The sequence below is a fragment of the Triticum aestivum genome, chromosome 3B (assembly GCF_018294505.1).
Source record: "Triticum aestivum cultivar Chinese Spring chromosome 3B, IWGSC CS RefSeq v2.1, whole genome shotgun sequence".
Lineage (NCBI taxonomy): Eukaryota > Viridiplantae > Streptophyta > Magnoliopsida > Poales > Poaceae > Triticum > Triticum aestivum.
Genome location: NC_057801.1, coordinates 776,041,308 through 776,052,776, shown reverse-complemented (window position 1 = coordinate 776,052,776; position 11,469 = coordinate 776,041,308). Strand labels below are relative to the sequence as shown.

The following is an 11,469-nucleotide window of genomic DNA, read 5'->3' as shown; positions in this document are numbered from 1 at the left end:
ATGTCCTACACGCACACGGGCCTGGCTCGTGCCACGTGTTTGCACTTTAGTGCCGGTTCGTGACGAACCGGTACTAAAGGGGGGGCCCTTTAGTCCCCACTCTTTAGTCCCCACTCTTTAGTTCGCCAACCGGCACTAAAGGCCGTCACGAACCGGCACTAAAGCCCGGTTCTGCACTAGTGAAAACAGAACCAACCAAAACCAGGTGACAAAAGCCCACCATAGAAGAAAAACACCAATAGCACAGACAATTGTCTCGCACTAATGCCGACGCAAAGCAAGTGATAATCCGATCCTCGCCCCCCTTTGCCCACTAGTCAAGCTCCACTAAGTTAATTGTACTAGCTGGAGGAGTAGTACCGTTCACTCGTCCACCAGCGAGTAAAGTCGCTCGCCCCCCTCCTCGACCGTCGCTCCCGTCCCACCACCAGCATAGTCGTGTTCTCCTATTCACCTCGCTGAGGTTTACCTCTCACTTTCTCTCACCTTCCTCGCCCACCGCACCGTGCCACATTGTGTCCGCCCTCTCACCATTCCCAAGCACACGAGGAAGAAGGCCGAAGACCAGCATCATCCTTAGCTTTGAGCGCCTTCAAGGATATGGATCCCGACAGTGAGGCCTACATCATCATGAGCATGTAATAGTTCTTTTCAACACTAATGTGGTTGACCCCCCCTCGTTGTCTTGGGCTATTGCCAAAGAAGGCTTTCCCTTCGAGATGAGGCTACTCGAGCCTAGCGCCTTGAACTGCTCCACCACCTGTGTCTGTAGCTGATTGCACAGGTCTCGCATCCCTTGACATGATGTAGGTTTCTAAGTGTGGACACTTGAATACGTCTGGCTGGGAGATGACAAACATAACAATAGTGTTGTGAAGTTGAGAAAATGCAACAACACATGTTTTTTTCCTTGCACACAAAAATCATTGAACCGGACCACCGTGATGCTCGGAGTTTCTATTTTCTTAGATAGTATATTGATTTCAAATTGGAGTTAATTGACGCGGGCATAAGATTTGCAACCAAGCAAGGACTAAAAAAGAAAACAAAGGCTACAAAGAAAAAAGACAACATTAGACTATTTTATCAATGCAAACGGTCACGTCATGTCATTTCAATCTTGGAGGCCATCTTCAACTGCGAGTGCTGGGAGGTGTTGTCGCGGAAGATTTGAGCATTTTGCTGCTTCCACAAATTTCAGACAATATATGTGGCTATAACATTGAGCATGTCTCTGCAGTTTCTTATAGGCTGCGAACACACCCTCTCCCACCAGCTTGGCAAATTAGTGTTGAGTGTAAAGGCTAGGGAAAGCCCGGACAATGGAGCAGAGCACACATGTGTACCAAATCTCTTTGCAGAAAGAAAATCATGTCTCAAGTGCAAAGTAGGCTCCAAGACTTGGTCACAAAAATAATGGATGAATAGCTAATGCACCTACCAACCTTCCTTGGTGTAAGCAAGATCGGCCCTTATAAACGGCACACTACTCCGGGGCGTCTACTTGTAGCCTCTGACCATGTTACCAAGATAGTACAAACAACCAAACAAACATGGTGGAAGTCGAGGCTCCTGAGCCAGAAAGTGTTGAAGGCAAAACAATAGGGGCTTAGTCAGTCCATCCTTTATGGAATATAAGAATGAGAGGCATACGAGAACGCATGATCTCCAGGAATCATACAAGACATAGTCAAAGCGATCAGATCCGTATTCGTTAGGAGGGAACGAGCACCACAAGATGAAGAACCCCCAAGAGTAGCCTGTGGCGAGAGAGCGACACTGAGGCTTGTCGCACGGTCAGAAAATCGTGCAACAAATCGAGCCGTTATTCGCGGGCTGGAGCAGGGGCTAGAACAAAATGCACTGCTTACACTTGTCCAAGTACTGTGGTGCTACAAAGGGATGTAAGAAGAGTGGCATGCACGCTAAGTCGATAGCCACACGCCACCTAACATCTCAGCAAGTTAAAGTGACCACAGGTGCATCGACCACACAAGATCCATCACCTTACACGTCCTCTACACCTTTGCCCCCTCCCGGTTTCAAAATCTCCAAACCGTCCGCAGCAGAAACACAGAAGAAACAAAACAGAACCAGCCAAAAAACCCAGGGGGAATTCGTCTGGTTATCCTCGTGCAGAGGCGTGTCGGGTTGAGAATCTCCCATGGTGCCCGAAATCGTGTCCAATCCTTGCTCTAGGGTGAGCCCTTCCATCTTCTAGCAGTCCAGCGCCTTTCGAGCCAAAGCAAGGGGCAGGGGTCCCCTTTGGATTTGGAGAGGAGCGGATCGACCAAGGTGTCCACCTTTCAGTGTAGATGAGGGTGCAACCTTTGCTAGACTTTGTCTCCGTATGAAGAACCTCCTCGTTTGCTCTACTTGATCTACTTCACTTGGAGGGCTCCATCGACTACTAGCTAGTGCTTAGTTTGCTTATAGGGCTTGTAGTCTTTGGTGCTTGTAAGCTGCTTCGACAACAATATGTATCTGTTGTTTTTCTTTCTTGCTCTTGTTACCGTCTGTTTGCAGTTGTTAAGTGGTTGTAACGATGACCTTGTGTAATCCCTAGCCGGTTGATGGCTTTTTTTATTCAAAGCCGGGCTCTTCTTGAGCCTTCGTTCTAAAAAAAGCACCAACAAGCAAAAAATTAGCTCGCACTCAGGGCGGCGCAAAGCAAATGATAATCCGATCTGATCGCCCCTCTGCCTACTAGTAGCAGGGCCTTGTGTCCCAAGTGGGCCAGTCCGTCTCCCATGTTCTACTCTTCCTCGTCGGAGACCGCTTCTTCACTTCACAGGTTTTTTCACCGCCACTCATGGAGATGGCGGATGGAGGACGCGGTCGTCGGAGGGGAACAACAAGGATTTGGATGACAACCGCCCCCCGTAGTCTAGGTTTAGGTCCGGTCCCTCCCCCCCCCCCCCCCCCTTTGAATGAAAACTATCCGAAATGTAATGAATGTGCTCCGGTTTGTATGAAAATCATCCGGGTTGCATGTAATTTGTGCGGTTTGTTTAAAGACTGTTTGAAATGTATGCGGGTAGCGTTGGATGGCCAGTTTTCGCATCCGTGTCCGCGGATGAATGCGGGCGAAAATTTAGGGGCCAACGTTGGAGATACCCTTTGATAGTATGTTGATTTCAAATTGGAGTTAATTGGTGCGGGCTAAGATTTGCAACCAAGCAAGGACCAAAAAAGAAAACAAAGTCTACAAAGAAGAAAGAAAACATTAGGCTATTTTGTCAATGCAAACGGGCATGGCATGTCATTTTAATCTTGGAGGCCATCTTCAATTGCGAGGGCCGGAGGTGTCGTCGCAGAAGATTTGAGCATTTTGCCGCTTCCACAAATTTCATACAATATATGTGGCTATAACATTGAGCATGTCTCTGCCGTTTCGTACAAGTTACGAACACACCCTCTCCCATCAGCTTGGCAAATTAGTGTTGAGTGTAAAAGCTAGGGAAAGCCCGGACAATGAAGCAGAGCGCACATGCGTAGCCAAATATCTTTGTAGAAAGAAAATTATGTCTCATGTGCGAAGTAGGCTTCAAGACTTGGTCACAGAATTAATGGATGGATAGCTAATGCACTTACCAATCTTCCTTGGTGTAAGCAAGATCGGCCCTTATAAACGGCACACTACTCCGGGGCGTCTACTTGTAGCCTCTGTCTATGTTACCAAGATAGTATAAACAACCAAACAAACACAATGGGAGTCGAGGCCCCCGAGCCAGAGAGTAGTGAAAGACAAAACAATGTGGTTAAGTCAGTCAATCCTTCATGGAATAAGAATGTGAGGCATATGGGAACACATGATCTCCAGAAACCATGCGAGACATAGCAACATCAAAACGGGCTGTATTCGTTAGGAGGGAACGGATACCAGAAGAAGAAGATCCGCCGAGAGTAGCCCGCAACGAGAGAGCTGCATCCCCATTCGTGGCACGGCAGAAAGACCACACGAGTATTCAAACTGGTACTCGCCGGCTAGAACGAACCGCATCGCTTATACTTGTCCAAGTACTGTGGTGCTGCCATGGAGTGTAAGAACAGTGGCATGCACGTTAAGTGGATAGCCAGACACTACCTAACCACATCCAATCCGCCCCTGACAACCCAGAGTGACCAGACCACAAATCCATCGACCATAGGAGATCCGCATCCTCCCTACACCTTCCATTCCTCACCTTTGCTCCCTCCCGTATTCAAATTCTCCAAACCATCCGCAGCAGAAACGCAGAAGAAAAAAAAACATAGGGGACAAAGCCCACCACAGAAGAAAAGCACCAAAAGCGCAAACAAGACAATTAGCCCTCACTCACGCCGGCTCAAAGCAAACGATAATCCCATAATTCCATATTCCGATCCGATCGCCCTCCCAATTTGCCCGCTAGTCACGCCCCACTAAGCTAACCCAATGTACTACTCCCTCCGTCCGAAAATACTTGTCATCAAAATGGATAGAAAGAAATGTATCTAGAACTAAGATACGTCTAGATACATCCCCTTTTATCCATTTTGATGACAAATATTTCCGGACGGAGGGAGTACTAGCTAGTGCTTAGTTTGCTTATATTTATAGGGCTTGTAGTCTTTGGTGCTTGTAAGCTGCTTCGGCAACACTATGTATCTGATGTTTTTCTTTCTTGCTCTTGTTACCGTCTCAGTTGTTAAGTGGTTGTAACGATGACCGTGTGTAATCCCTGGCCGGTTGATGGCTTTTTTTTATTCAAAGCCGGCCTCTTTTTGAGCCTTCGTTCTAAAAAAGCACCAAAAAGCAAACAATTAGCTCGCACTCAGGCCGGCGCGAAGCAAATGATAATTCAATCTGATCGCCCCTCTGCCCACTAGTAGCAGGACCTTGTGTCCCAAGTGGGCCGGTCCGTCTCCCATGTTCTACTCTTCCTCGCCTGAGACCGCTTCTTCACTTCACAGGTTTTGTCACCGCCACTCATGGAGATGGCGGATGGAGGACGCGGTTGCCGGAGGGGAACAACAAGGATTTGGATGACAGCCGCCCCCCGTAGTCTAGGTTTAGGTCCGGTCCCTCCGCCCTTTTTGAATGAAAACTATCCGAAATGTAATGAATGTGCTCCGATTTGTATGAAAATCATCCAGGTTGCATGTAATTCGTCCAGTTTGTTTAAAGAGTGTTTGAAATGTATGAGGGTAGCGTTGGATGGCCAGTTTCCGCATCCGTGTCCTCGGATGAATGCAGGCGAAAATTTTGGGGCCAGCATTGGAGATGCCCTTTGATAGTATGTTGATTTCAAATTGGAGTTAATTGGCACGGGCTAAGATTTGCAACCAAGCAAGGACCAAAAAAGAAAACAAAATTATGTCTCAAGTGCGAAGTAGACTCCAATACTTGGTCACATAATTAATGGATGGATAGCTAATGCACCTACCAACCTTCCTTGGTGTAAGCAAGATCGGCCCTTATAAACGGCACACTCCTCCAGGCCGTCTACTTGTAGCCCCTGACTATGTTACCAAGATGGTACAAACAACCAAGCAAACATGGTGCAAGTCGAGGCCCCTGAGCCAAAAAGTGTTGAAGACAAAACAATAGGGGTTTAGTCAGTCCATCCTTTATATGGAATATAAGAATGAGAGGCACATGAGAACCCATGATCTCCAGGAATCATACAAGGCATAGCAGGAGCCATCAGGGCCGTATTCGTTAGGAGGGAACGGACACCACAAGATGAAGAACCCCCAAGAGTAGCCTGTGGCGAGAGAGCGACATTGAGGTTTGTCGCATGGTCAGAAAATTGCGCGACAAATCTAGCCGTTATTCGCGGGCTAGAACTGCATTGCTTACACTTGTCCAAGTACTGTGGTGCTACCGTGGAATGTAATAACAATGGCATGCACGCTAATAAGTCGATAGCCACACGCCACCTAACATCTCATCCATCATCCTCCTCTACGCCTTTGCCCCCTCCCCCTCCCGGATTCAAAATCTCCAAACCGTCCGCAGCGGAAACGCAGAAGAAACAAAACGGAACCAGCCAAAAACCAGGTGACAAAAGCCCAACCACACAAGAAAAGCACCAAAAGCGTATACAATTAGCCCGCACTCACGCCGGCGCAAAGCGAACGATAATCCCATATTCCGATCCGATCAGCCCCCTAGAGGTCCACTACTAGTCACGCCCCACTGAGCTAACCCAGCAGTACGGAACGCTACTACTCCCACAGCTGGTACAACAGTCGGAGTACTACTCCCCTCCCCTTCCCCCACCAGCAGCCCGTGCTCCCCTCCGATTCACCTCGCCTCGCTGCGGTTTACCTCTCACTTTCTCCCACCCTCCTCGCCCACCGCACCGCACCGCCCCGTCGCCCCCTCCTTAAGCATGCCACCGACGGCGGCCGCGGAGCAGGGGACCCAGACCTAACAGCAGCCAACCACTGAGGCACCCGGCAGGCAGGCAATGTCCCTCCTCTCCTCGACTAGGGCGGCGGCGGCGGCGGCCGGCGGGGATGCGTGAGATCGCGGCCCGGGCGCATGGGGAAGGAGGCCGGGGACCAGCGCCAGCGCCCGCCCGACGGGGGCGCGGGCGAAGGCGGCGCCGAAGGTAACGGGAGATGCGGGTGTGGGGGCCGACGCGTGCTGCGGCTGCAATGCGTGGCGGCGCTCGTGCTGGGCGCGGCCGTGCTGCTGTCCGCGCTCTTCTGGCTGCCGCCCTTCGCGGGCCGCGGCGGGAGGAGCCCGCCCGGCGCGCCGGATCCCTTCGCCGACGGGTTCAAAGGTCAGTCAGTGCGGGATCTCCCCTCAGGATCCAGCGGCATTGCCAGATCTCGCCTCGGTTTCCGCCGCTACCGGCTGCCGGCCCGTTTCGCGCCTGGTCCGTACAGCCCCGCGCGGCTCTGGATCTGGCCGTACGGACCGCCGGGCCGCGGCCGCTGTCGGTGGAGTTTTTGAATCCGTCGGCTGCGGGGAAAGCGGTCTTACCAGTGTGACCTGTTGGTCTCACCTGCTAATTTTAGTCTCATCTGGCTGGTTGTTTGATCCGCGCTGCTTAGGCGTCTGTCGGTGCTAACTTTTGGAAATTGAGTAGGTTCAGAAAACGTCCACAGTGAATTTGCTACAGTCAGTATGGATGGCTGCCGCGCGGGCGTCCCCAAACGCTTTGACCGATTCCGGTTTGATGCCAGCGAGGTGTTGCTTTTGATTTTGCGTGGTAGTCCAGCATGATTTTGTACCCTTGTTAGTCGGCATAGTTAATTTTTCATCTGGCTGTAGAATTATCTGTGGTGAAAGCTACTTGAGCTACCAAAGTGATGGAGTTGCTGTCACCTCCTGTTTCGTGTTGTTGCAACAGCTGTTATAAAAGATTGAGCAGTAATTGATTACTGCTCATGAATTTTAGGTGTGATATATTCCCAAACAATATATGACTGTCCATGAATTTTAGGTTTGATCTCTTCCCAAACGATATATGAATCCTTTCCAGTGGTCTAAAGCAAGAACTTTGACCTCCAATGAATCCTTGCCAATTTTTGGTGGCACCATCTGAGCGTGATGGTTCCAATTTAGTTTAAGCACATGCGGTGATCACTGTTCTTTGTTTTATTGGGTGAGAGTACCAGATGTATTGATGTATGAATGTATATCACGTGTCTAATGAAACTGTTTTTTTTTCCAGATGATATAGTGGCAAGTTTTAGGCTGCAGAAGAATGTTTCCGAGCTCAGGGGAAACATGTCCAAGCTCGTATTGGACATCTATGCGGAAGTCGGTGTCCCTAACTCCATTGTACGCCCCACCACATCTTTTATTTCACTTTATTGATACGTTCTACCACAAGTGTTGACTGATGCTTGAATGCAAACACAGGTGGCTGTGGATTTACTACATCCATTAGCTGGATCGAACTGGACAAATGTCATCTTCAGCATTGTGCCTTATCCAAAGAATTCGACTATATCATCAATGGGGTTGAGCATTATTAGGGCATCTTTTATGTCCTTGGTTGTGCGGCAGTCAACACTCCACTTGACCAAGTCCCTCTTTGGGAATTCATCATCCTTTGAAGTGCTTAAATTCCCTGGAGGAATAACAATAATTCCTCCGCAGCACGCTTTTCCTCCTGAAACACTCCATGCAACTTTTAATTTTACTCTGAATTTCCCAATCTACAAAGTGCAAGACAGAACTGATGAATTAAAGGATCAAATGAAGACAGGACTACTACTCAATTCTAATGAGGTTAGTGCTTCCTTCTGGTCCTGTTCCTTGTTTATCCATCATAATCATTGTTTTATTTATATGTCTGGACTCTGGAGTATTTGGGTATTTGTTTGTTTCTTTATGTAGTTCTTGCATTTACATCTGCATGTAATACTCTGTTGGGAGGAACTCGGTATCGCTCTTCATCTGCAAAGTGGTGCATGCACTGATTAGCTGTCGTTTATCTCCACCTTGCACAGACACTTAAAAGTGTCATATATCTAAGTTTCCCTACATATTGAGGTTATTAAGATGTCAGTTTCTTAGCAACATACCAAAACCCTCCGTGTTGTTGGGTCTAGTGTGGCAAATAGTTTATCCTCAGCGAGCACATCAGTTCCAGCTAAGGGGTTCAAGAGTGTACTTTTTCCAGCATTTGTATATCCCACCTGATTTTTTTGGAAACTTTTATCTATTAATGACAAATAATAAAAAGGAACTTTCTATTAGATTCAGCAAGAATTCCATGGTTATACCAGAGAAACAATAGGAATAGGCACCGACTGTCGACGGTTACGGTGCACACATACAACCTTTTAGTTGTGTGATCTTGCATTCTGTTTTTGATATCTGGGATTATGTAAGAACATTGGTGTCTTTTGCTCATACTCCCTCCGTCCCAAAATAAGTGTCTCAACCTATTTTGGGACGGAGGGAGTATTACTTTGCAGGGTTGTGCGATATAATTGTCATCCCATGCATTTAGCAAGCATCATGTGGATTGGAAACTGGTAGTTATGCTTAGTTTTGTACCATAGTGGTCTAAAAAACACATACTAGCAAGTCTATGCTTCCGATCTTAATGCAAGCTATCTCATTCTCTAGTCTTCAAATACATTGCCCGGCCTTTTCTTCCTCAATTGAATTTGTGATATTGTGCATTGCAGAATCTTTATATCAAATTGGGAAATTTGCAAGGATCAACAATTCTTCCTCCAACTATTGTTGAGACCTACATTGTTCGTGTTGTTGGGAATCACCAGCCATCTGTACCAAGGATGAAGCAGTTGGCGCAAACAATTACTAATTCATCTAAAGGGAACCTTGGTCTGAACCACACCGTATTTGGCAGAGTAAAGCAGATAAGCCTTTCCTCCTATCTTAATCGTTCTTTGCATAGCAGGGGCAGTTCTGATGCACCTAGTCAAGCACCAATGCAACATCATGGTCATCACGGCCATCATCACCATCACCATGGTCATGAAAGCAACAGGCATTTGGCTCCTGCTCCTCTCCCTGTACATACACCCAGATATGTTGCTCCACCTCCATCTGGGTGTCCATATGGCAACAGGGCAAAGAGCAGGGTTCCTGTGGCGCCAGCTGCCGAGCCTGTAGCCAATGATCACCGTTCTACTCATCCTGCCGCTTCACCACCTCATCCATTATCACCTTCTTCTGTTCGTCATCCTCCACGTGGTCCTAATATGCACAGTAGATCTCCTGTTCCGTCCCCTCCAGTTCTTCCAGAGCCGCCTTTGCCCACTGTTTCTTTTAGTCATGCACACCCTCCAAGTGAGCGTGCGACAGGAACTGGCCCTTCTGCTGGAATGTCTGTGGCCCCTGCACCGCATTCATGTGAGTTCTTTTCCCCTCTTTATTTTCCCTAATTGTCAGTGATTGTTATTTCCAAAAGACTCATTGTAAAATACATGCAAAGGAAGTAAAACACTGTCCAAAGGGGTAACTATTTGACTGATGCATACTCGGAGGAGGATTTTGACGCTTCATCCAAGTTTTAGTTGTTCTAGTCATATATCTGCTCCTGTGGGTAATACAATAAGTCCTGTTCTAGCCATATATCTGCTCCTGTGGGTAAGATAATAAATCCACTTCATTTGGTTGGTACCTTATCAGTATTGATCTTAGTGCCCAACTGATAAATTGGATCAATTTTTTCCCAAGGTTTTCTTTCTGTTGATTTATTCCTTGTGCGTGCGTTTATACCGCTGTCAGGTAATTTGAGTTCCAAGATGAGCTCACGGTTTGTTGAGATGAATTTAATTATTTCATAATAACCTAGAGCAAAGATAACAGTCAAATTGAACCCTTCATTTCTGGATTTTGGCTTTCCATCTGTAATGTCTCATGTGCATTTTGAAATATGTTTGACCTACACTAATTATTTCCATTTATGGTTCGTTTCTTTAGTACTCCCTCCGTCCCATAATGTAAGACATTTTTTTGACACCACTAGTGTGAAGTAGTTTATTACTGGGTAGTTTTCTTGGATAGCCATGGATGGGTATTTGTATCCAGCTATTGATAATTCCTGTTAAGATGCCACTGTCTATCAAGCAGTCTTTGTTTTTTGCATGTCTACCTCATGTAGCATTTTTTTCGCCGAAGAAATCATGTCCTGGCTTTCACTAACTATCTTGTCCCATTGACCTACACTCTGCAGCTAATGCTAGCCGGAGGCTCTCCTACCACTGGGTCCTGGTACCCCTCATATATACCCTGCTTTGGAGCCTGCTATGACAGAAGACAACCCGCGGCTAACCAGACGATTCGAAATAGAGATTTTCCAAGATAGAGGACAAGGCGCCTCTCGGTTTTCTTCTTTTCCGGTTTACTACAGCCGGCCGGGCGGGTGGTGAAGCACAAGGCAGCACCCCCTTTGCCTCAGGCACGCTGTCGTTTGTTATACTTGTTAGTGGGATGTAAATATGGAATGGGTATAAGGCAAGTAATCAAGGCAAAGAATGGGCAAGCAGCTGTGCTCGTAGTGGTCAAAGCCACAGCGGTGGCAGGCCCTTCTCTAGCACAAGCATATGCTTGGCCAGGTTTGCTGTGTACTGCTGCTGTTCAGAAGAGGATTGTTCAAATGTAAAAGCTTTTATTTTACATGAGATGGCATGGCTTTTTGCCACCGGTTTCTGCTTATAGATTGTTGCCTGTGGAATCCTATCGATGTTTGGCTCTTGTTTATCCTGATGTCTATGCAGTTGTGGTAGGAAAGAAGTTCAGAAACTGCGTGACTATGCAAGTCCAAGGTTTATTACTCCCTCCGTCCGAAAAAAATTGTCTCTTAAATGAATGTATCTATCATCAAGTTAGTGCTAGATACAACCATTTGAGGGACAAGTTTTTTTGGACGAAGGGAGTACATGGTGATGAATTGAGCATAGTTCAGATGGCTATATTTCTTGTGGTTGAACCAGTCCATTTTGGTACAAGTCCTAAGCTTGGTAGGGTGGCCGTATTTTTCTGAATTTATTCTTAAATTTATT

General features: G+C 47.2%; 1 protein-coding gene across 1 annotated transcript; it reads left to right on the top strand.

The window, feature by feature from the left end:
* Positions 1-6,184: 6,184 nt before the first annotated feature.
* LOC123072350 (uncharacterized) lies at positions 6,185-11,122 on the top strand. Its single transcript, XM_044495910.1, has 5 exons — positions 6,185-6,755; positions 7,653-7,762; positions 7,844-8,215; positions 9,124-9,814; positions 10,641-11,122. The coding sequence occupies exons 1-5, from the start codon at positions 6,512-6,514 to the stop codon at positions 10,715-10,717; spliced, it is 1,494 nt and encodes a 497-aa protein (XP_044351845.1). The 5' UTR covers positions 6,185-6,511; the 3' UTR covers positions 10,718-11,122.
* Positions 11,123-11,469: the final 347 nt, after the last annotated feature.